Consider the following 26,401-nt stretch of genomic DNA (forward strand, 5'->3'; position numbering starts at 1 on the left):
CTATGATCTCCGATTGTCATAATCACTGACCATCCTTTTTACGTGCGACAGTTTACTCTTCAGTTTCTTGCACTGTGCCTTTTTGTTCTTATAGTCTGCTGACTAAAAACAAAAACACAAACCAAATGTGGCATTAGACCAACCAGAATTCTCTACAAGTGTCTAAAAGTAATTTTTTCATATGAAAAGTGCTCTAGGGCTGCACATTAATATAAAAATCCATTTTAAATAAAATTATAAATCTCAGTTATAAAAGTCAGTAAATATCAGTTTGAGTCCTATCTGAAAAAGGTACCCAGGAATCTAAGCAGCTCATCTGTTTACACACAATTCTGGCAGTTTGTATAATGATAAACACTTGGACTCTTAAGTTACTTTTGTACTGTAAAAAAGTACTCCAGTTGCTTTACCAGCTTAACTAGCCTGCTGTAAGAAGAATCCATTCTTATAGGAACTTCCAAGGTTTGGGGGGAGAGGAGGAGGAAAGAAACCACACACACAAATATGTGTATTGGTGACCACCAAGTAGAGAATCATATGTAAATAAGCCCAGACACAGTCTGATCAAGAGAGAGGAGTTGCAACCAGCCGTCCTATGCAAGGTCCAAAGCAGCTTCCCCAAGTACCAGTAGCAAAAATATTGCAAATACCTAGGAAGTACATAGTCTCTTTTTGGGATTGGGGGTGGGGGGGAGGTGGCGCTAACAATTTTTAAAACCTTGAGGTTGGCAGTACTGGAGTTGAAACTATTTGCCTTGTGTTCTTTCTTTGAGCATTCAGTGTTCGTTTTTAAAGCTTTGTTCTGCAGTCATGAGGGTTAGAAACTATTTTACTAAAAAGCTGACAATCTCATGTAATAAACTAGTTCTATCAACTGGGGCATTAAGACTGACACTAAATATCATGAGACTTGCTATAGAGTTGTGAGTTGGCAACATTTCATCTATTGTTTCAAAAGTGACAATCAGAAGATACTGTTCTCTCATGTATGCAGAAGTTTCAGATTTTGATTAGGTAAGAGTTGAACTGTTACTTAACTTCTACAAAGATAAAACCAGCAAAGATAGGAAAGACCTGTTTATCCATTCAGTATCTCCCTGCCAATGCAATCTTAGTCCCTTACCAAAGTTTGCCTACAAACGCACAGAATTTGACAGACTAAATCAGGAGAAGCCCAATACTTGAAAATCAGGAATGTTGCATATTAGGATTGAGGGACAAGGGAATCTTGCCCCACACTTAACCTTTGCCAGTGCTTTATTAGTCCTGCTATTTAATGGGCATTCTGTCTGCCTAGAAAATGCTTTAAGCATATTGAAGTCTTTACTCAGTTGCCATTAATTCAGTACTGTGATAGCTGGAGTCATCTCACCACAAACACCCATTATATTATGGTCATACTGAGAAGCATCTCAACAGGTTTTGAGGTAGTTTAGGCCAATTTCAGTCCTGGTATAAGCAGTCACAACTAGACTGACTAACTACACTAACAGCCAAGACAGAGTTAGACTTCTTAAATTTACTGCTCAAGCCCAAGTTAGAGATCTGCTAAAAGAAAAGTACTTGGCACCTGCTTCCAGTGGTTGTCACTCTGCATGTGAGTTGGACAGGGAGAAAAGGAGGAAGAATTTTTTTTGAAAAAAACCACAAAAAAGTTAAGTCCTTAGAAATAACAAACAAGAATAAGAGAACCTTATGATACTTACTGCTTTTATATCCTTCATCCTATTGTACTGATCAGCAGCAACCTATAATTAGGGAGAAAATTAAATTAAGTAGGACAGTTCATGTCAGTGCTATGAACAACACAGGTTTAACATCCTATTACACGGTTTTGAGTTGTTAACCATACATTTGGGGGAAAAAATCTAAAGTTACAAAGAAAGGCAGTTGAACTACAGAGGATGTAAAAATAGTCTTTGGATGTCAGCCTGGTAGACAGTCTGAGGGATTTAGAGCTATAAATCTGTTTGTGTTGGCATGTACCATATATCCTATCCTCTCTTAGAGGAGAAAGGCCCATTTAATAAAAATCTAAAGGAGGTTGGGAATCATATTCAAGGCTGGACAAAAATGCTGATATTGACCGAAGAGATCATCAGTATTTCTTCCAGTACATGAATAGTTTTTAATCCCAGGCCAAGATCTAGAATTCTGGAGCAGAGTCTAAGATATATGATAATCATACTATCAAAATATCAGGAATTTTTTTCACCCTATTTGTAAGAGTTTTCCATTTACAAAGATCTTCAGTATCCCATCAAAATTTTAATAAAACCTCAATTCTGAAAAGCTCCTTTTTCAAATTCAAATCCATTAAGTTTTGCAAGATCAGTTCACTAACTAAGTTTACTTGCTACATAGTAATTTGTATGACAAAGCTAGCATTCACTGGTACATGGCACATATTTTTGCATACATTAATTAAGCACCCTACCCTTCGCCCCCTCCCCCAAGATATCCTGCATAAACATTCAAGTTATCCATGGAAATACCTTATATTCCTCACTGTCTTCACTGTAGTCATCCAACTCTTTATCCAGTCGAGAGAGTGTTTTACTGACTTCATCAAGTTCAGCTTGCAAACTCTTGTATTCTTGTAATCCAGAGTCAAAGTCTCGCTTATATGCTTGCCTTTGTTGATCTGTTGTTACTGGTGGGTATTCCCTAGGGGAAGATTTGGTGAGCGGGGAGGGAGGGGGGAAGAAGGGGGGGGGGAAAAAATCACTTGTTACATATGGTATGGGCTATCTTCAGCTGTATAACAGAAAGCGTTTGTTTATCCATTTGATGGAGGGTGAGAGTGCATGTTAAGTTTTGGATGAAAGTTACTGCTCCTGACAGAGAAACTAGTGGCACTGGTAGGGCCACATAGCAAGCTACTTAGTCCCTGTTACGTCTTTCTCCTTTAAGTTAAAAGAGCCCTTTAGTACTTGCTATTTTCTCCCTGTTAAGGTATTCTGGAATCACGTCACCTCTCAATCTCCTTTTTGATAAACTAAACAGACTGATCACTTCAAATTTCTTACTATAAGACCTTTTCTCCAGCCCTCAAAGTATTTTTGTGGCTCTCTTCTGTACCTTCTCCAATGTTTCAATATCCTTCTTAAAATGTGGACCCCAGAACTGTATAGAATAATCAAGTGTCAGTCTCATCAATGCCATATACACCTCTACCCTGATATAACGCTGTCCTCGGAAGCCAAAAAAAAAAATCTTACCACGTTATAGGTGAAACCGCATTATATCGAACTTGCTTTGATTCGCCGGAGCACGTAGCCCCACCCCCCTGGAGCGCTGCTTTACCGTGTTGTATCCGAATTCATGTTATATCGGGGTAGAGGTGTATAGAAGTAAAATAACCTCCCTACTCCTATTACATATTCCCTGTGCATTGTTTTAGCTTTTTGCCAGAGCACCACACTGGGAGCTCATGTCGAGTTACTTGTTCACTGTGATTCCTAAATCCTTTTCAGAGTCACTGCTTTCCTGGATACATTCCCCCATTTTGTAAATATTGCCTGCATTCCTTGTTCCTAGATGTGTAACTTTGCTTTTGACTTTATTAATACACATTCTGTTTGAATGGGCCCAGATTAATCAAGCAAACCAGATCGTTCCACATGATTCCGTCATCATTACTTACCATTCCAACAATGTGTGTGTTATCTGCAAATTTTGTCCACAGATTTGCTTCCAGATCATAGATAAAAATGTTGAATAGCATTGGATCTAGTACCGCTCCCTTCAGAACACCACTAGAAACACCCTCATGCAAGTAGGATTCCCCACTGATATCTACTTGCTGAGATCTGTCAGTTAACCAGTTCTTAACCCATTTCATGTGTGCTCTCTTCATATTGTATAGAGCCAATTTTTTAAATCAGAATGGCGTGCAGTATTAAAAATTAAAGTATATTACATCTACATAGTTACTTATATTATCAAACTTGTTATACAAATCTGACTATATATTTTGGAGGAATACAGGTCTTTGCAAGACCTGTATTCCATAAAATCACATTTAACTGGCATTATATTTAGGCTTCAATTTTTAAAAATAATATCAATGGTTTATTGTTAAGCATTTTTTTTTTTATTGATTACATTTTCACAATTGCGGGAAGTCATGCAGGGGTTAGGTGATTATTTAATGACAGATGTTGAGATTCAAAAAGTTAGAGTTTTACAACTGTTAAAACACAAATTGTCAGCATCAAATGTCCAAATATTCAAAGTAAGTATCCTTAAATCAACTAAGGGTATGTCTACACCCAGCCGCTAGTTCGGCGGCTGGGAATCGAAGTTCTGGGTTCGACTTATTGCGTCTTGTCTGGACGCGATAAGTCGAACCAGGAAGTGATCGCCGTCGACTGCGGTACTCCAGCTAGACGAGAGGAGTACCGCGGCGTCGACGGGGGAGCCTGCCTGCCGCGTGTGGACCGAGGTAAGTTCGAACTAAGGTACTTCGAACTTCAGCTACGTTATTCACGTAGCTGAAGTTGCGTACCTTAGTTCGAATTGGGGGGTAAGTGTAGACCAAGCCTAAATTTCTCAAGCAGTATTTTTATTTCTTCACCCATCTGTAAATTTTGATGATTACTGATGGAAATATTTTTGTTGCTTTGCATGTGAACAGTGAAATTGACATTTAATCGATAAAAATCTAACCTTTCCAAGCCTAATTATATTCCTATCCTTTAATTCAGTATTAATTGAATCCCATATCAGCTTTTCCATTATTTTGCCCAGGATTGATGTCAGGCTAATTGGCCTATAGTTACCCAAGTCATCCTACTTTCCCTTTTTGAATATTGGCACAACGTTCGTACTCTTCCCATCTTCTGGATTTTCCCGGGAACCAACTTCCCCAATTCACATTATTTACAATGCAAAATACCCAAGTGCTTTTCCTAAATGCAAATTGCTAACTTTACCACAGTGTATAGTGGTTTGAATGGTTTAATCCTTCTTTCTTGTAGGTTTATAAATCTTACACCTCTGCAGGTTAGGATTCGACTATATTATCCCACTACCACCTTCTCAACAGCTCATTTTGGAATAGCCATCAGTTTTTAGCAAGTGTTCCACAGATTAACTTGATCATGGTCTAAAGACCACTTGTATTTATTAATTATTATTATTAAATACAGCTAATTTCACTCAAAAGCACTATCCACTTCATAGCAGCATGAAGTCCTAGCTGTCCATAACAAATATTTCAGTTTCTTCATCACCCAAAGCATGTCAGTTTTTGTCTATATGCAGGGCAGAATAAACTTTTTTGGGGGGAGGGGGGAGATTTTACTATGAGAGAACATTAAAGACTATGGAAGCTGGTTTAGCATAGATTTGCTGTGTGTGCTCGGGAGGAAGTCAGTGCATTTCAATATTGAAGTGACAGGAGTGTTGCGGAGGAGGGGAAGAGTTTTATTACCCGCTTTGTGGGAGAGCTTGCAGCATGTATGCATTCAACTTGACTTGCTCTGATGAGCAGCGTTAGGAACTCAATAAAACAAATTTTGAAGCATCTGTTATATTGGTTAACTGCTTCAGTCTCAATATTAAAATATAAATGGGACACTTCAAATATACTTGGTGCATTCTGCTGAATACAGATGTCCCAAGACACCCAAAGTCTTGTTCAATGACCATATATGAAATCATTCTAGGTAGTAGCATCAGTGGAAGAGGGTACTTCAGACAAGTAACAGCAGATAATGCTACTGCTGTAAATATTCCTTTCAAAGGCAAAGTTTCCAAGTATAAAAGGCAACTCTTTTCCCACCACCTTTCTAGGCCCTCCTTCCTATTCCAATAGTCCTTATGCTGCCACTATCCACAGTACGGAAGTGGCACTGCAGCTATATTAACAACAAGCTTCTAACCACTACCACATTCAGCAGAGGCAGCACACTTATTAACTAGGGTTAGCCCATCTAAAGTATCACAAACAGTGGAGTTAGTATTATTTCAATGCCTGATGAAGTTATTGTCAGTACCTGTCCCAGTCCTCCTCCAGCTCATCACAAGACTCCCCTCCAGTGGTGTAATCTGCATCATAGTTATCAGAGTTGGTTCTCTTCCGTCTTCCGGCTCTTCTCTTTTGTGGTGGTTCCTTAGTCGATCCATCATAACTACTGTTACCAGTATAATTTGACTGTGTGAGGTCCTTCATTAACGGAACAATAACTTCAGACTCCCTACCAAAAGCAGTAAAGATCTCATTAGTTGCCATTTTCAGGCTGAATTATCAACATTATACACGCGGGGCAAGTATTAACAGGATCAATTAAAGACAAAATAATCTGGATTTTTATTCTATAAAAAATTCAACATGTATTTGGAAAACAAAAGTCACTCATTTTAATTCACTAACTTTGTCTAACAAATTGCTTATAATATAAAATATGAATGTATTTGTTCCAAACTCAAATGGAGCAAGTTTTTCAGATTTTTAATCACTCCACCTCTGTGATTTCATGTTCCCATTTTCACCTAAAACTGGTGAGTTGAGAAACATACACTGGGCTGAAAGTGTAATCAACTAACCTTTTAAAGAATAATAAGAGATCCCTATACAAAGAAAGCTGCTTGTGAATTTTTAAAAGTGTGTCTGTTACAGAATGGCACTCAGTTTAAAATAGAAATAATAGTTGATAGAATGGCAGTAGCCCAGAGGTCTGTCAAAGGTATGTCTGTCAAAGGCTGTCCTTCAAATGGATGGAATCCATTCGTTACCTAACCATGGAGTATGAAATTTCTTAGATGATTAGCATTTTTGCTGTACAAATGCCCCTAAGATTTTAGAAACTCAACTACATTTTGCTTATAGCAAGAACTGAGACCCCACACCGACTGTCCTGGACACAATCCTGAGTATCACATTTTAGGATGGACACTGTAGAATAAAAGATGAAGAAGTGGGCAACAGAAATAGAGTGTTATGGTGAGCAAAAGTGAGGAAAATCTGGCATATGCACCAACAATTAATTTCACAGTATGGTGATAGTACCTGCAAATAATCATGTTTTGTATAAAGCATCAGGAATAAATTTCCTATTTACATGATCTATCGTTGTTTACATATAGGCTCTCTCCCTGGATTTTCTAGAGCACAGGGCTGAAGATTGAGCTCCTCCCTGCTTGTTGATGTAAAACATCGAAGCGGTGTTGCCTGTTAAGACCTGCACCACCTTGCCTTAGATCTGGGGAAGGACCATCTGGCAAGCCAAGCATACCGCCCTGAGTTCCCCAACATTTATTTGCAGGGAGAGTTCTTCCTGGGACCAGAGGCCCTGAGTCCTGAGACTGTTGAGGTGGGCTCCCCACCCCAGGTCTGATGCATCCAAAACCAAGGTTACCGACGGATACATGGCAGCAAAAGGTATGGAACCCAGGTCTCTCCACCAAGCCAGTGAAGCTAGGATGGGCAGCAAAATCATGAGTACCAAGTCCAAGTGCTGCCTGCCCAGGGAGTAGACTGACACCAGCCACATCTGTAGAGATCTGAGGCGTAGCTGCGTGTACTGCACCAAATAGATACATGCCACCATGTGACCCAACAATTTGAGGCAAACCCAGGCGGTTGTAAGAGGGTAGGTTGCAAGCTGGGAGATCCAGTCCGACAGAGTTCGGAATATGGTCTCCAGTAAATAGGCCTGAGCTGGAGTCAAGTACTGCCCTGATGAACTCTCTTCTCGAAAACTGGGACCAAAGTTGACTTTTGCTCATTTATTACGAGGCCCAGCGCCTGAAAGGTGGCCCATATTATGCCAGTGCTTTGCTGGACTTGAGCCTGTGAGTGGCCTTTGATCAGTCAGTCATCAAGGTATGGGCAGACTTGTACACCTCAATGTCTGAGGAAGGCCGCAACCACTACCATACACTTAGCGAAAACCCGCGGGGCTGCCGACAGACTGAACGGAAGCACGGTGAATTAGTAGTGGCACTGACCTACCACAAACCTGAGCAATCTCCTGTGTCGACAGAAGATGGAGATGTGGAAATAAGAGTCCTTCAAATGGAGGTTGGCATACCAGTCTTCTGGATCCAGGGAGGGAGTGATGGAGGCCAGGGAGACCATGTGGAACCTCAGTTTCTTGTGATATTTGTTGAGGTGACACAGGTCCAGGATGGGCCATTAGAGCCTCTTTGGCCTTCGGGATTAGGAAATAATTGGGAGTAAAACCCCTTCCCTCTCATGTCTCGAGGAACCGCCTCTACAGCCCCGACACGTAGGAGGGCTTGCACCTCCTAGATGAGAATCTGCTTGTGAGAAGGGTCCCTGAAGAGGGATGGGGGAGGGAGGTAGCAGGGATGGGGGGGGGAATAAAGGGTTACTGGAGGGTGTAACCAACTGTTATAGTGCTGAGCACCCAATGGTCCAATGTTATGAAGACCATGCCAGGTGGAAGGGTGACAGGCGGTTTAAAAAACAAATAGGGGGATGGATCTGCAGTTGAGATGGGTACGCCATCCTTGGACATACCTTCAAAAGGCCTGCCTGACCTCACTGGGCTATCTATGCAAGTTCGACTAGAAAGCTGAGGCAGAAGGTAGGGGCTGACAACATTTATAGCCCTTTCCCTTTCTTTTGAAGAGCTCCTGTCTGGGAGGCACCAGAAATCTGGGAGGCTGCTGGGGCTAAAATGCTTCCTGGAGGCATGTAAAGGCCCAGGGAGCAAAGCATGGCCCTCGAGTCTTAGAGGCCGTGAAGCTTGAAGTCTGTTTGTTCCAAGAACAGGAAGGTACCCTTGAAGGGGAGGTCCTGAACGGACTGCAGCACTTTGTGAGAGGCGCCTGATGACTGGAGCCATGAACAGTGTCTCATGGTGACTGCTGATGCCATCATTCTGGCTGCTGAGTAAGCCACATCCAGAGCTGCCAGGAGGGAGGTCCTGGCCCCACATCTTGCCTTACTCCAGGCTGGCCATGAACTCCTGCCTTGACTCCTGCAACAGAGAGTCCTTAAATTTGACCACTGAGTTGCACAGGTTCAAATCGTACTGACCCAACAGAGCCTGCTGGTTAGAGACATGTAACATGCCTGTCGAATAAGTGGTGTATCCAAACAGGTCCAGTCTCTTAGCCTCCTTATTTTCGGGAGTAGCACTCGACTGCCAACGCCACCAGGGAGAAAAGTGGGGAGATGCGAGTACAGGTACTCAAACCCACTGGCTGGTACATAGTGCTACTTCTCTGCCCTTTTTGAGATGGGGCAGACACGAAGGGGTCTGCCAGAGCACCCTGACAGGCCCCAACACTACCTCATTAACTGGCAGGGCCACTCTGGATGGAGCCGCTGCAGCCAGAATATCAATTAAGTTGTGCACAGACTCCTTCAGCTCCTCAGCTTCCAGACCCAAGTCTGCAGTGACCCATTTCAGGAGCTCTTGATGGGCTCTGAAGTCATCCGGAGGCAGCGGGTTACTGAGGCCTGTGACTGCCTCATCCGGGGATGACAAGGAAGAGGCCAGCCCCAGAGGATGGGATGCCTCTTCTTCCTCCACCTGCACCACTTCCATTGGGGCCCACTTCTGGGACCTCGGTACCAGGGTCAGTACCAGAATCAGGGTCTAGTGCCGGGTGGGATGAAACAGTACCATCACCTAGAACTAGCAATATATTCTCTGTGCCTGGACTTCAAGGCATTCCTCTGAAGGAAACTGTATCCAGCATACCTATGTCAGACAAAGGAAAGATCACCCCAGTCCAAAGCTGTCAGAGAAGGGAAGTAAAGAGGGTAAAGAGGTATCTCAGAGTGAAATAGTGCAGTATTTCTCAACCTTTTTGATATCAGGGACAGGCTTGCTGCCTTCCTAAATTGTGTCAGGGAGATCTCAGGGACTGGCGCTGGCCCACACACCTGTCATTGAGAAACACCGATATAGTGGACTCCATTCAGACTTGCCATAAGACTTCATCCTATTAGAAATTTAATTTTAAAATTTCTACTGAATTTGAAGCGTTTTCCTTTCCCTATGCAGCTAAAGACTATCTAGAGCAGGGGTTCCCAAACTGTGGGGCACACCCCTCTAGGGCGGCGTGACAGCTCTGGGCCATCCCCCACGGGGGACAGGAAGGGAATGCCATCCAGCCCTACTCCGTCCCCAGCTCTGCTCTGACCCCACCCCCAGCTGCAGCCCCACCAGCCCCACTCCCAGCCTCAGCTCTGGCGCTGCCCCCAACTGTGGCCCCAGCCTCAGCCCCCATACCCCATCCATGTACCTCCCACCCCAGGAGCCCTGGCCCTCCGGGAGGGGGCATGGACAGGAGTAACAGGGGGTTTGTGCGCAACCCTGAAAAGTTCGGGGACCGCTCATCTAGAGAATCATCTCTGGCACTTCCTGAAACAGGCAGAACTGGAACAGAAGAAGAGGTGTCTACTGGGAGGAGAGGTATAATTCCCCCAACTCCCCTCCTAATTGTTATGAGTGGCAAAGTTAAGATACTGCAAATTCGGCATTTAATTCCAGAATCAGGGTTCAGTTGCTCTGAATTAGTTTAAAAATTTTTTATGTGTTTCATAAGTACAGGGCCTGATTCACACTTCAGTGTGTTCACTATTTAACAGTTTCTTGAAAGATCAATGCCTATATGACAAGTGATCTGCAAGAAAGAGAGAAGGAAACGTCTGTAGTATTTGAATTTGTGTCAGTAACTAAGTTATAAGCAGTTGCTGGAGATCTTCAAATTGCAACTAATTTTCTTTTCACATGATGAGAGAGTAACAATCAATGAAGAATATCCAAAGTCTTTAGAGACATGTTCTGATTTGAAGCATTCAGCAAAGAACAACAATTATATTTAAACAGACAGGTTGTAGACCTCAAATTAGACCCAGCCATGGGTTTGTTTTTCAGGTGTACACACACACACACACACACCCCTCACTTTTGGCAGGGGGGGGTCTCTTCCATTGTCATGAGCAAGCATAGAACTAAGTCCTGCTTAGAAGCAGAATTTCTGCACAATCCAAGTCTTCTGCCTGCTCCATAACATAGAAAAAGGAACAACATATGCATGTTTTAGCAGCAGTCCAGTGTTGTGAATTTGCTACATGATTTCCAGTCTGGAGAGCAGCCATCATGCACCACAGATGAGCCCAAGAGAGATACAGATGGGTAATTAAAAGTTGAAGAACACACCGTCTAGTCCAGACACAAAGCAAACAGACTCTGTAGCATGCCCTAACTCCCCCAGGATGGGAAAGAGGAGTTCAGAGATCAATACAAGCTTAAGGAAACTTCATATTTCTCACTCACATGAGAGACTGATAATTTTTCCAAGGATAAAGAGATATAGGGGTGGGTTAGAATGAATGGATTTTAGTACTTTCTTTTTAGAAGGAATCTGGTTAGATTACCATTATTGATTGACTGAGTAGATAAATAAATTCACTTCCAAACAAGCAATTTGTTTCTCTTCAGCCCCCCATCTTTGAATGTCATGCATTTAATTTACACCCCCCCCCCCACACACACACACACCCCTTATGTTTGACAGTTCCCCTCTATTTTTCTTCAAACACAGGTGCAATCTTTCTTCATCAGCATACCCCGTTTAATTCCCCCTACCTCCACTACTGTTTATGGTAAGGAGTATTTATTTCTCTTTTCTCCTTTAAATATTCACACACTCTGGTGCTTGAACACCAAGATGATAAATGCCTTAGAAGAATCTATCCTAGGCTCTTAGTACTCTACATAATACTAGTTTGAATTTAAGTAATCTCTACGGACCAGAGACTGCAAGTCAAAACAAGGATAAAAGGTGTAATGTAAGGTGACAGACAGCAACTAAAAATCTTTACACCAGAAAGGGACTAATATGGATAAATACTACAAAATAAAGTCAATTCCTAGTTTATCTGAAAACAAATTGACTAGCAACTATTTTATATCAAAAACATGTTATGAATAAGTAAGAACAGCATAACCTGGAGACCACCCTTTTCAATTATACTTAGAGCTGAGGCTTGTGAGTAAGTTTGCTTGATTTTTACAAACTAAGGTACAAGTTTCACATTAATCTTCCATAACTTTATAAAACTATAATATTAAATTGACACACACAAGAACAAGTCAACATATACAAGTTAATCAACACCCTATAGACAGGATAACATCTGCAATAACTGTTCAGGCAAGAATCCCACCAATTTCTTCCATGGGGAATCCTGAGTAAGAAAAAAGATTTGATCCTCTCTTTAGAGCAAGAGTCCAAATGCACTTCTATTACCCTTCTAGTGTTCTGTATCCATTAACAAGGCAGGAACAGTTTACTTACGGCATAGCTCTGTAGGTGTCTGTATAAACTCGATTTTCGTTAACTTTCTCAGAAACAGAGTAAACCATGGAACTGGCAACTCGATCTGGATAGTCCACTACTGGTTCTGCATTTACATTTTTTACCTAGTAAAAGAGAGACATTAAGATACACAACATCTCAGTTTTGTGGCTGAAAGCTTTTTTCTTTTCTCTCTTCTTTTTTTTTTTTTTTTAAACAAACACCTTTAGCAGTTCACTCTCAGTTTTGTTTGATTTTTAAAATAAATTAAAGAAAGCATTTTCAGAACTAGGATTACACAAATTATTCAAAAATGTTCCTATATGTACAGCAGATGATTGAGACACTAGCACCACTACGATGAAGACATCAGCTCTATTTTAATACTAGGGTAGCACTGACCAAAGAGAAGTGGAGACTCAGATTGAAATAAGGTGACTGAATGCTTCTGAGGGCTGAGCTCGTGTGTGCATGGGGGATTGTAGTCTGAAGACCCCTCACATGCTAGACATCACTGAGGACCACGGAGGACCAAAAATAAATAAATAAATCCTTTAGTGCCACAGCAGTTTCACCCTTTTTGGCACAGGAGGCTCTAGGCCCAAAGCAAGAGAGTCCTGTGTTTGTGTTATTTTTAAAGAAATTTGATTCTACTACCCATTGTTACATGAAGTATTTGTGCCATGGGTATTTCTGAAACAAGATAGCTTACAAGTATATGAAAAAAAAAAAGTCTTACACTTGCAGTACCATGGAATAGTTTTATCATATTCAGGTAAGCCTCAGCAGCTGCTTCATATCAGTGCCAGATTGATGGATGGAGGGTTGACTACATTAATCTTCCCCATGCCCATTACTACTCTCTTTTGGGGGTCAGTTTGAAGGAAGTGGAGCAGTTTTGGAATTGGAAGTAGAAATAGTACAGAAGGGGTGGGGGGGGGGGGAGAGAGAAGGAGAAGATTGTTTCATTTGAAGCGTAACTTTTATTTATAGTTCTTTAAAAGATGCCATTAAGAGTGACCTGAGAATTGAAAGAGGCAGGCTTTCAAAGTGTGAAGATGAGAGTAGAAGGAGTAGATTAATGTAGTTGGCTGAGAAACAATAGGACTTTTAGAGCAACTGGGTGATCAGCTTTATTTGTAGCCCCAATTTAACAAGTTATTTAAACACGAGTAGATCCACTAAAGTCAAGTGAACTATTCACGTGCTTAAAGTTTGGCACGAGCTTAAGAACCTTTCCGAACTGGACCCCTAATGAACTAGATTGCACTCAGTGGATCTAAATATGACAGGTATGTTTGTAATGTACCTCTCTGTAGTGTCCTCCAGCATTAAGCATTATAGAGTCTTAAATTTATATTTGGGTATTGTGTACATGAAACTTGATTGTTTGCCAGACTGCCTACCCTTCACAATTCAGACAGAAGAGGGCTTTATTCTCAAAGCTGTGTCTAATCTATATATCTAGAGATTTTAATGTTGTGAAAATATGCAGGCATGAAATCCCTTTAGGGTTTCTTTGAACAAAAGGGTGGCTCAACTAGTTTTTCCAGTTCTACAGGTGCTTTACATATACAAGTGTTTTCCAAGGAAGAGTCTCAAAACAGTCAATGTTCTTCCATATTTTATTTGATATGGCATTAGAAGTATTTTTTTAACTCCAAAATATCATTTAATTGATTTTCCCCTGCTTTTTTAATAACTAGCGATCTCCATGAATAGAGAAGGGTTTAGGGTTGGCACAAGATGTCAATATCCTGCATCTCCCCTTCAATACCAGTTTTTCAAATTCTACCGTGGGACTATTATGCCAATGTTTTTGTTCCCACTAATCACAGCAGATGTAGCCACCCTAAAAGCAGACATGGCCTAGTCAGTGCATTCTGTAACTGCTAAGCCAGGAGAAAAGTGCTTATCATACCAGAACAGGTTCAGTCTAATTGTGCTTCTCCTGCTGGTGAAGCAGAGGCCGCACCAGCATGGCCTGGGGCAAGGAGACATACCATACAGACACTCAATAGTAAAGGTGAGGGGGAAGAGAAACACACACAAAAGAATAGGAACAAATAAGAGACCTAAGTGCATCTCCACTAGTAAAATTTATACATATAATTCACCACCACTGATGGAAGTTGTAGCATAGCAAAGGTTCAGGCTGTAGCCACCACATCAACTGTTGTGATACTATGGTAAAGATGCCCAAGCCCTGGCGTCACTGCAGCTTTCACCCTTACTCTCATCAGTAGTCAATTGCTGCTACAAAGTTTGCTGGCATGGACAAGGCTCCAGAAAGGTAGATAGAAATGAGAAAGAAGCTACTTAATTTAGGATGGCAGTGGGCAAGAGACAAACAAAACCTCTCAGAATGCTGCGCTGGTAGGATCTCAACTCTCTTACTCTCCCCCACACACTACAGACAAGGGAAAAAGCAGCATCAACTTCTAAAAACCTATATTGCAGTAAAAAATGAGTGTTACTGATGAACCACATACAAAGTTTGTGCATTGGCTCAATGACAGGAGCTTGAAAAATATTTTTATCTCCTTCTCCCTTCCCAGCTGTGGGAGTCAGCTCTGTTAGCTGATAGAATGTTCAAGTGCACACAAAAGCCTGCACTTTTTGCCTTAGAAAAAGACACCTGTAGATTACACTACACTGCTTACAGGAAAAAGAGGGGGGGGGGAGGGGGGGAGAAACAAAACCTGAGGAGAGGGAGACACAATTAATATAATAAAACAAAACAAAAACCCAAGCTAGTAAATGGATGTATTTCCTTAAATAAAAGTCCAAATAAGGTTGTTCGTAAGTGCTCAATTCTTTCTCAACATAAAAATCTTTGAAGAATAAGGGTACGGCTTCACAAACTTGTGCCAATTTAATTACATTTAGCTGAACTACTGAAAGCCTATGTGGGTACATTCCCATCTGTTTAAGCCTGGCAATGTAGCTTGCCCCTGTAAATTTACATTCAAACCAACATAAGCCAGGTTTAAATCAATGTGAGAGCATCCACAAAGTCACACCAATGTAACTAAATTGGTTACTAAAAGTCACACCCCTTACATTATGCGAGTGCAACTCTGTACTTAGACCAGACTTTAGGGCAGGAGGAAAATATGACAAGGAAACACTGATTTAAGCAACACATTTGGATATCCACCCTTTAGCAACTGTCCTTCAGTAAGGCTACATCTACACTAGCTCTTTTGTAAAACTTTTGTAGGTCAGGGATGTGAAAAAACACACACCCCTGACTGACAAAAGTTTCACCAACAGACGCGGCGTTGTGGACAGCACTATGTCGGCATACAGTGGCTACACGGGAGACCTTACAGCGGTACAGCTGCTGCGGTACAGCGATGCTGCTGTAAGGTCTGTAATGTAGACACAGCCTAAGAAAGCAATGTAACTTATTCTGGACAACATGAGCTTTAAAGGACAGGACACAAACACAGCTTGCATTTAGATAAAGCATCAACGTGTTTTCCTCTTCAAACACACATGAACAATTGCAAATTAGAGCAAAAAGTTATGACAGACATTCAACAAGATTTATCAGCAGAGGAAACATTTAATTGTCCAATTTAGGAAAACTCATGCAGAAGTCATGCATTTTAAATCCACATTAGTGTTTAGTTATTCCCAGTTAAGTCTGTTTTGACAGTGTTTTCACTAATGCATGAGTCTTTTACGGCTAGGAAGAATTCAAATCTTGATTAGGTCACAAATGAGAGTTTGGAGGTTGGAACTAAGACCTCAGAAAAAACGCATTGACTTTGACACATGGAAAAACAGCACATAATTGGAACAATGTAAATTATCTACTTAGGATGGAGAAGTAGAGATCTAGAAATGGCAAATCAGAATGGAGATATTTTGGCAGAACTTGGCTGGTAGAGCAACAGGAAAGAACTGGGGAAGTTCTGGGGAGAGGTCTTACCCAGTGCTCTCAGGGTATTATAGGCTCCATGCTGCGAAGCATGGCCAAGCTATCCCAGAGCTGCAGACACTGGAAGCCATCCATTGCCTGACTTTTGTCAGAAGTTCATCGAAACTCCTATGTTTCCATGAAACATTTTGTTTTCAACAAAGTGGCATTTTCCAACGAAAACCACTTGCATCAGAAAGTTCAGAACCAGTTCTACCAGTGGACCCCCATTCCCCCACGAGAAATCTTCCAGTGGACCAGGAAAATAGACTTTACTTGTACTTGCCTGATATCTCTACTTTGTTTTTTTTAAAAGAAGACTTCTCACATCATCTTTATAAAGCAGTCAAAAAGAAAACAAGAAACCACAAACCCCACCCCCAAAAAACCCTGAACTTTAAAAACAAAATCTCTCTCCTTAATATCACTTAATATCTCAGTCACTTAATATCATACTTGTTCAGGGGTTCTCAAACTGAGGATCGGGACCCCAAGTGGGTCATGACCAGTGTTCTCTCTAATTTTTCCTCACACATGTGTGGAATTAATTTTATTACAGAAGCTCCCCAACTTACGCAAGTGTTCTGTTACGCAAAAAAAAAAAAAAGCGGATAGAACTTTTTCCATAAGTCCAGATTTCCGTAAGTCGGGTTTGTGTAACCCAGGGAGCGTCTGTATGTGCACCAATATGGAGGTGATGTGTGACACAACATCTCCATATTGGTGCACATAAACTTCATGTGGTGGGGTGGGGCCAAGAGGTTCCGAGTGTGTGAGGGAGCTCAGGGCTGGGGAAGAGGGTTGGGGTGTGTGCTCTGGGGTGGGGCCAGGGATGAAGGGCTTGGGGCGCAGGCTGCCCCGGGGCTAGGGTGGGAAGAAAGGACTCATCCCAGCTCTCTCTCTTCCCAGCCACGGCAGCTCCGGCAGGCCTGGGCCTGTTGACCTGCATGGCGACTGCGCAGCTTACAGGGAACCTAGGTCGTGACGCCATTTTAATGGAGTTGCCGAGGCTGGTGTTGGGCCCCAGCAAGTCTGAAGCTGAAACCCAAACCCCACTGCCCAGGGCTACGGTTACATGGCCCCCACCCCAAGGCAGAAGCCTTTGGGCTTCAGCTTCGGCCCCCGCCGGTGGGACTCAGGTGGGTTCAGTCTCCCCTCCTGGGGTCATGTTGTAATTTTTGTTGTCAGAAGGGGGTGACAATGCAATGAAGTTTGAGAACTGCTGTATTAGTTGTGCTGTCCTAAGAACACATACAAGATTTGGTTAATTTCAATACAACAACATGATATAATAGGCAAGCCCCCGATGCATGCCTCCGGTGTGTTGTGAAGGAAGTGTGCTTCCCCTTGAAGTCCTAATACCAGCTGAGATGACAGGCAGAGAAACTTCAAAGGGAAATCACAACACTTCCCTTCCAGCCCAGCTGTTACGCTGGAGAAATGACTGGGCAGCGTTTAAGCTTAAATTCATTTTAGGGACTTGAACTACAGACTTTGCCTTCCTTTGCAGCCAAAACAAGTCACAATTTAAGAGGGTTCTGTGCCCAGTTGTGCCACACGTTTCCTCAGCTCCTCAGTCTGCCAAACAAATCTGTGCACATCCTACATTAAGAGATCATTTTGATGAGGAATGAACTCAGGTACCACAGTGATGGGTGCGCTATCAGAACCTGAATAAGAGGGGTAATTGTCAATCATTCTTCACTTTTGAAAGTTAGTCCTATTCAGTTTGGAAGTTAGAGGCAAAAATGGTCTCTGTCACTATATTCTTTCCTTCCTCTGTCTCATTGGCTGTGAAGCATGATTACTTTTCAAAAATGACAATTTCTTCAAAATCAGGAATAGAACAATGTTTTAACAAAGCAATTTCAAGACCTCCCTATATTTCATGTCATGTCATAATGAGATTTTTCTGGGCAGACAGAGACATAAGACACTTAGCAAAAACTTCACACAGAAAACAAAATCTTTTCACCTCAAGAAGTACTCACTTAGTTCCATGTAAAATGTTCAGAGACTCTTCTTGTTCTCAAGGAGACCTAATCCTAGAAGTTTCTTAAGATGAAGAGTTTCAGGGGATTTGTTTTTGTGTGGAGTTACAAGATTGATTAAAAAAACAAAACAAAAAACAAAAAAAACCACCATTTTCAAAATAATCATGAATATTGTGGCAACTATGAAGAAGCTACCACCACATTCCCCAACACAGCCAGTACTGGAACCTTGGCCTGGTATCCAAAACCAAACATCTACACTTTAAGCTAAAAGGAGACCATCATATACAGGAAAAAAAACACCACGGCCCTAATTATTTTTAGGACACTGCCAGCCATTAGAGGACAACATGTTCACATGCACAGTATCCAATTCTTCCACTACAGTGGCAAAGAACTTCCACCATCATCACTTAGAGTAGGATTGGGTCCCAAAACAATAAGTTAAACTCATTTTTTCAGATAAAGCCAGGACATGAACTGAAGGAGATTCAACTACCTAGAAAATGTGAAGGGGTAAAAAAGAAGCTATTACAGACCTATGAGGAGACAAAAGAAACTTAAAGCAGAAGTTTCTAAAATGTAATTCAAACAAGTTTATAAATGTATTATCCTTTACTTTCAGAATATATCTGGCAGTTTTCTGGCCAAATAATCTTCCAAGCCATAAATTCTAAGAGATAAAAAGAGACCTTTGCAACAGAAACTAGCTGAAACCTTAACTATGGAGAGGCTACCACCTCTTTATACTGACAAAAATAAAAAACAAACAAAAGACATCAGATAGCCAATCATCAGGGTTTTAAGTTTTACTGGTAGTTTCCTATATATTCCCTTTTCTGCCATCTTGAAACATGAGTAAACAAGTAATGAAAAGACACACCCAGAAACTGTCTCACCGAAACATTTACTTCAAATGATTCTTTATAGCAGTTCCCAGTACAGTCCTGGCTCATGACCTTTACCCAATGAGCACAGGTAGGAGCACAGGTAGAATCACATGAGTCATAACACACTTACAGAGGTACACAATTAATACTGTGAACATAGTTACAAGCATTAAGAAATCAAGTACCCCTGAAATTTAGTATTAGGTATTAAACAATCCAAAGTAAATCAATCTGGGCTTTTTGGAAAGCAACTACAAGTAAAAGTTAATAAGGATGTTTCCCAAAATTGGATAACAGATCTCACAGCCCAGTTGCTAGGTTTCCAGAGAGGTTAACTGGGAGACTACATCAAAGTACTGTTGCAGTTTTATGGGTTTCCTCTTCTGACTATGTTCTTAGCATCACTGTATAGATGGATCTGATTACCTCAGACCATCTGTTTACAGAGTACACCTCTACCCAGATATAACGCGACCTGATATAACACCAGTTCAGATATAACGCGGTAAAGCAGTGCTCGGGGGGGGGGGGGGGGGGGGCTGCGCACTCCGGTGGATCAAAGCAAGTTCAATAGAACGCGGTTTCACCTATAACGCGGTAAGATTTTTTGGCTCCAGAGGACAGCGTTATATCGAAGTAGAGGTGTATTTAGTATAGCAATACACACAAGACCTGAATATTTTTATTAAAATATGATAGTAAATTATTTTACAATAATTTTACTGTTGGAGACAACCCACTGTAGAAGCTGAAAACAGACACCTACTTTAACAATGGCTTTCTGAAGTGCTTTTGCTCTATTCCATGTGCAAATGGACTTGTTATTGTAGAGTTGCTGTTAGTATTACACTGTTGGTAATTTTTTGTCCAGATTTTTTAAATGGGAGTTTTACATGTCACTTCTTATGGAGGTGAGTCAAATTTGGGGCATAGAAACCTTGAGAAGAAATTTGAGGGTTTGTACCAGTTTAGAATAAGCATCCAATATTACACTTACCCATTCTTCTACATTGGGGGGATCTTCTTCATAAACCTTTGCTTTATCCCAGAGAATGTTCATTTTACCATAATAATTCATCTGATTTCGGGTCTTTACAGAAAAGTATATGATTATGGCAAAAGCCACAATAACCAAGAATCCCAACACAATAGCGATAGCCTAAAAAAGAAAAAAAAAATATGTAGCAGATATTTATTATTTGGTTTAAAGACAAAACCATCCATTCAAGGTGCCAAAAATCACTTCAGAGCCCCCCCTCCAGAAAAACACCCACAAACAGCTGCCGTCTCCTCCACCTCCATATAAGTCAGCATCCTAATCCAAATTAAAAGTCCAACATCTTCCCATCAGATGAACATCCCCAATTTCCAGACCAATAAATGGGCTTTGGAGCATACTGAGACCACCAAATTGAAGCTATTTAAGACTAGTAGAGGAGTAAATCCTGCTGGAAAACTGTCCCCCCCCGCCCCCTCCCACACTTTTATATCAAAGCGGATGGATCTTGGGCACCTGCACTGATTTCAGCTGTGCCTGTATGAAACATGAAGAGAACTGTTCTGCAGGACCACCACCTAGTCAACACTTTTTTTTTTTTTTAATAATTCCTCAAAGGTGACATGAAAAGGATTTTTTTTTAATTGAGCGTCTCCTTTTTTGCTTTTTTAATTTTTAAACTTAAAAAAAAAAAAAAAAAGTTTTAAACCAGAAACATTAGGAAAGTCAAGTTTTTTCTCCCAGTAAAAGCAGAAAGGGACCTTTCAGGAGGTTTCAAGCATGTTTACTAAGAGCTTTAATACCTTTATTGAAGAGGAGTCAAGGATGTTAGATCTTTAGCAAAGGCCTCCTTGATCCCAAATGTGAATTTAACTTAAATTAGGTTTATAAAGAAGAAAGTGAATGAAAACTAAAAGTGACTTGAGAGGTCAATTTTCACTCACATGGCTCATCTGACATCACCCTGAGGCCTTGTCTTCACTGAACAAGGAAGAGAGGGAAAAAAAAAAAGTGTGTTCTTAACTAATTTGAGGTAAAATCCTAATGAAGGCAAGGCAGTTTGTAGTTTTCACACAAGATATCAGGTCAGATTAGATTTCCCCTGAAACAGGTTGAGGCTAGGTCTACGCTACGGGGGGGGTCGACCTAAGATACGCAACTTCAGCTACGTGAATAGCGTAGCTGAAGTTGCGTATTTTAGGTCGACTTACCTGGCTGTGAGGACGGCGGCGAGTCGACCGCTGCCGCGCCGCCGTCGACTCCGCTTCCGCCTCTTGCCGCGGTGGATTTCCGGAGTTGATGGAAGAGCCATCGGGGATCGATTTTATCGTGTCTTCACTAGACGCGATAAGTCGATCCCCAATAGATCGATTGCTACCCGCCGATTCGGCGGGTAGTGAAGACGTGCCCTGAGTCAAAGCCTACTGAGGAGCCTAATCTTAGACTTGATAACCTGTACAAAAACTATAAACCACCTCTTCACTAAGATTTTACCTCAAGTTAAAAATATCTTCTCCTCCAGTGAAGACAAGGTTTTACAATAGAGTTCTCCAAACCTCAGATACTTTCAGTCAGACAGAATCCAAATTTCTGAGAAAGTTTAAAACAAAACAGAAAACCTCCCAAACACTTTCAGGCCTTCTTTGCAAAGCATAAAGGACAGCAGCCCAGTTTTCTTTCCCCTCCCTCCCATGCTGGTCACCTTTAAAGGAAGCACCATCTCATGTAATCCCCCCCAGACGCCACATGCAGTTTTCCTTTGAGTACATTTTGGGGCCTTAAACAGAGCACGCACGCACATGTTTCAAAACATTAATCTACCTATATCTAGGGGGGAAAAAATCAACATGAGAAGGCAAGAGACCAGGGAAAACTGTGTTCACTAATTAGGACAGGAGACCAAAAGTCTACTGTATTCTGCCATTAAACTTCACCAGCTCAGATTTTTTCTGTACATAAATTTAATTAAAATTAAATCTACTTTTTAGAAATGCAGGGATTAGGTAATAATATGGTTAACTGTGGTATTCTAAAGAAAAGGCCTACAGTGCACAAGTTGTATTTATCTCAGGCTCTTTTAATCAAATACAGGTTTTCAAATTTAGTAATTTATAAAATTCCATTAGCCCAACATATTAGTGACTGCAGTAGCTAAAGAATTATTTAAAAGGTATTATATGTATCATCACCAGGTCATATTGGACACCAAGAAGTGGTTATGGCTTATCAGTGAGACTTTTTTCTTGCATGGGTGCAATTAGTGCATAGAAATTTGATACAGGAGACTGGTTAAAAAACACTGACAAAGAAACAAGACTCACATTCACATATAAAAATATCCAAAGTAGTCAGCTCCTTTTACTGTGACAGGGCAGGGATGTGGTAGGGCAATGGGACAGGAGAAAAAAGGGTTGGCACACTAACAAATCACCACCGTTAAAAAGGAAAGGACTTTATTTTAACCTCCTAAAAGCTATTTGTATTTATTTTAAATTATTGTAATTACACCCATGCTCATGGATAGGGTGCTACGAAATTCACAGCCATAAAAAACATGTCATGGACCATGAAATCTGGTGGTCCCCCCTCCCCTCCCCCCATGAAAAATGGTCTTTTGTGTGCTTTTAACCTATACTATACAGATTTCACAGGGGGAGACCAGCATTTCTCAAATTGGGGGTCCTGACCCGAAAGGGAGTTGCAAGGGGTGGGCCTTGCAAGGTTATTTTAGGGGGAATTGCGGTATTGCCACCCCTACTTCTGTGGGCATCCAGAGAGTGGCGGCTGTTAGCCGGGCGCCGAGCTCTAAAGGCAACACCTCACCAGTAGCAGCGCAGAAGTAAGGGTGGCAATACCATACCATGCCATCCTTACTTCTGTGCTGCTGCTGGCAGCGGCTCTGCTTTCAGAGCTGGTCTCCCGGCCAGCTCCCGCCGCTCTCCAGCTGCTCAGCTCTGAAGGCAGCGCCACCACCAGCAGTTCTGCAATGCCCCCAGCCTTGCAACCTCCCCACAATTCCTTTTTGGGTCAGGACCCCTACAGTTACACCACCATGAAATTTCAGATTTAAATAGCTGAAATGATTAAATTTATGATTTTTTAAATCCTATGACTGTGAAATTGACCAAAATGGACCATGAATTTAGTAGGGCCCTATTCATGAAGTTTACTATATTCCTGGAAGCATATAAAAGTTCTTCAGGCTCTTCATTTATTTTAGAAACACTCAGTGCAGTGGGTAAGGTAGAATTTGAAGGAGTTGGTTTACTGAGCAGAGAAAGTTTAGCTAGATTAGCTATGGATTTTGTACATGACTGTTTTGTACTCAAAAGTGTTAGATGTACGATTTAGTTAGCTAACGGGAAAAAACAAAACAAAACAGACATTAGTGCATACATACCTCTTGAGGCTCTACCACACAGTAGTGATACAAGTATTGATTCACAAAGATTCCTGTATTTGTAGAGGCATAATATTGGCTGCACAGAGCAACAAGTTGATTGTAGAACACTGATCCTGAAGCTTGTGCTGTTGGGTTTACTGCCAGTACATACACTATGGATGCAATGAATACCAAGAAGCCAAGGATAGCACTTACTATTATCACAATTAGATAATATCTTCTTGTTCTGGACATGCTTGAGTTGGTAACACTTATTATAAAAATCGCCATTCCAGCAATGAAGCAAAAAGCTGACATTGCAAGTATGAAGCCTTTAGCAGCTCGGGGCTCAATGTAATTTCCTCCAATGCCATAGGCTCCACCATATCCATATCCGGAGCCATAACCGTAACTGCCACTGTAACTGCCTCCAAAACCACCATATCCAGGATATCCTACACCAGATCCCAAAGAGGAACTTCCATAGAATTCTAGATCCCAAGGCAATGTGGAAGCAACACAAGCAAAGATGCCTACACACATCACTATAATGAGAACTGACATGATCTTTATTATTCCTGGAGGGGAAGTCCATTTGTAGAAGTGTTGCACTTCATCCTCTGGATAGTAGGAATACGCTGGTTGAGAGTACATGGGCTGAGAACGCATCTCCTCAGCATATGTAATGTTGCTTGGTGCATAGTGAGAAGGTTTGCTGCAATAAGATGAAAACATTATCAACTGAAGTTTTTAGCCAGCTATGAAAAACTATCTTACAAAAAAATCGTAGTGCATGACACTCATGCAATGAAATTATGAAGTTATCAGGAACAGACTAATTCAGGAAATGGTCAGAATTAGCCAGTTTTTAAAGAAGACCCCCTAAATTTAAATGGAATGCATATATTCCTCCAAAAAGACGGAATTCTATTCTCTCAGATGCTTTTACGATGGTTAGCTACAAATAATATTAGAAGAAGGTTGAAATTAATCCACTCTGACCATTGGCATTTAGAGATTACAGTAATAGGTGCTCTGGAAAACTTGGAAAGAATATTTAATTGTGATAATTTGCAGTATTTATTATACAAAATAGTAGGGCCCACATTTGTAAAGGTATTTAGATGGAATGGCACTCAACAATGCCTAACTGATTTAGAAGCCTAAATCTCATTTTCAAAAGGAATTTAGGCACTTAGGAGCCTAAACCCCATTGATAGTCAGTTACTTGTTGCAACACTGAGCGCAGCAATGCCTAATTGACAGTTTAAATTTTATGTTTGATTAGTTTGCAGATCTAAGAGACAAAAAGCATCTTGTAAAGTGGTAAACAAGCTATTAGAACACCCTACATGTGCCCGATGTGTTAGATAGATGTTTGCTTTTTCATTAAATAAGCAGCAAGGTACAGTCTAACACAGGGGTGGGCAAACTATGGCCCACGAGCCGGATCTGGCCCGCAAGCTGTTTTAAGCCGGCTCGCGAGCTCCAGCCAGGGCGCCGGATTGGGGGCCGCACCACACAGCTCAGCCCCGTTCCACGCATAGGAGCCGGAAAAAGGACATGCCACTGCTTCCGGGGGAGCCGCTTGAGGTAAGCGCCGCTCGGAGCCTGCACCCGAGCCACTCCCCAACCCCCTGCCCCAGCCCTGATCCCCCTCCCACTCGCCAAACCCCTCGATCCCAGCATAGAGCAGCCTCCTGCACCCCAAACCTCTCATCTCCAGCCCCACCCCAGAGCCTGCACCCCCAGCAGGGAACCTGCACCCCTTTCCGCACCCCTACCCCAGCCCTGATCCCCCTCCGAACTCCTCGGTCCCAGCCCAGAGCACCCTCCTACACCCCGAACTCCTCATCCCCAGCCCCACCCCAGAGCCCAGACCCTCAACCAGAGCCCTTACCCCCTCCCACACCCCAACCCCAATTTTGTGAGCATTCATGGCCCACCATACAATTTCTATTCCCTGATGTGGCCATCAGGCCAAAAAGTTTGCCCACCCCTGGTCTAACAGCAGCAACCTGATGATAGTTGACTCAGCTACTGTTAACAGTTGTATAAATGAGCTGTTAAAGATATGAACTCCAACTATGTACACTGCTTATCTGGGGTAAATTAAATTGGTAACCAAAGCAGAAAAGAGGATATTTACAATTCATCTGGTCGATAAGGTGGAGGACTTTCAAAAGGTCTGGATGACATAGTTGAAGTGCTTGGCCACTAAATTCAGACTTATTTTTGGTAACTAGAAAAAAAAAAGTGACAGGCTTAGTAACAAAGCAATCTAAACAGCTTAATGACATTATAGCTAGTATGATCACTTTACTATTAAGTAGTACAGATAGCTATTCAATCTTGAATAATAACAAAAAGACAAGTAAATCAATTTTTTTTTGTCAAGGCTTTCAACAATTAGAGCTTTCAATTCACCAACCGCAAACAAACAATTCCTTCTATTCTCCCAAAATATCCAGAGACTCCCCTTCATAGGGGGAGGGATAGCTCAGTGGTTTGAGCATTGGCTTGCTAAACCTAGGGTTGTGAGCTCAATCCTTGAGGGGGCCATTTAGGGATCTGGGGCAAAAATCTGTCTGGGGATTGGGCCTGCTTTGAGCAGGGGGTTGGACTAGATGACCTCCTGAGGTCCCTTCCAGCCCTGATAGTCTATGATGATCTTATACTTTTTTATATACAGTGGTTGATCTTAACACTACAATTTCTCCCAAAAAGATCTTGAATTATTTAACAGCTTGCTCGATCTCTCAAGTAGTGACACCATGGAGAATTCTTCATGATCATCTACATTTTCTTCTTTTTTGGAGGGGTGCATTAGTTTTGCCTTTACCCAGTTTGTTTACATACTGACACAAAGCAGTACAACTTTTCAGATGACCATTGGTAGAGTGCATCTACTAGATTATC

The 26,401-nt window shown here is 41.6% G+C and overlaps 1 protein-coding gene across 2 annotated transcripts; it reads right to left on the bottom strand.

Annotated features, from left to right (window-relative positions):
- OCLN (occludin) lies at nucleotides 1-25,681 on the bottom strand. 2 transcript variants are annotated; one of them, XM_065406632.1, is made up of 8 exons: nucleotides 25,632-25,681; nucleotides 23,501-24,197; nucleotides 20,101-20,262; nucleotides 12,292-12,416; nucleotides 6,003-6,203; nucleotides 2,496-2,667; nucleotides 1,707-1,748; nucleotides 1-102 (listed from the first exon to the last, which is right to left on the bottom strand). In XM_065406632.1, exons 1-8 carry the CDS (start codon nucleotides 25,679-25,681, stop codon nucleotides 1-3), a joined length of 1,551 nt encoding a protein of 516 aa, XP_065262704.1. The 2 variants fall into 2 exon arrangements, with proteins under 2 accessions (XP_065262704.1, XP_065262705.1); XM_065406633.1 differs by lacking the exon at nucleotides 20,101-20,262.
- Between the last annotated feature and the right edge of the window lie 720 nt (nucleotides 25,682-26,401).

This window comes from Emys orbicularis, chromosome 6, assembly GCF_028017835.1.
Source record: "Emys orbicularis isolate rEmyOrb1 chromosome 6, rEmyOrb1.hap1, whole genome shotgun sequence".
In the NCBI taxonomy this organism is placed as follows: Eukaryota; Metazoa; Chordata; order Testudines; family Emydidae; genus Emys; species Emys orbicularis.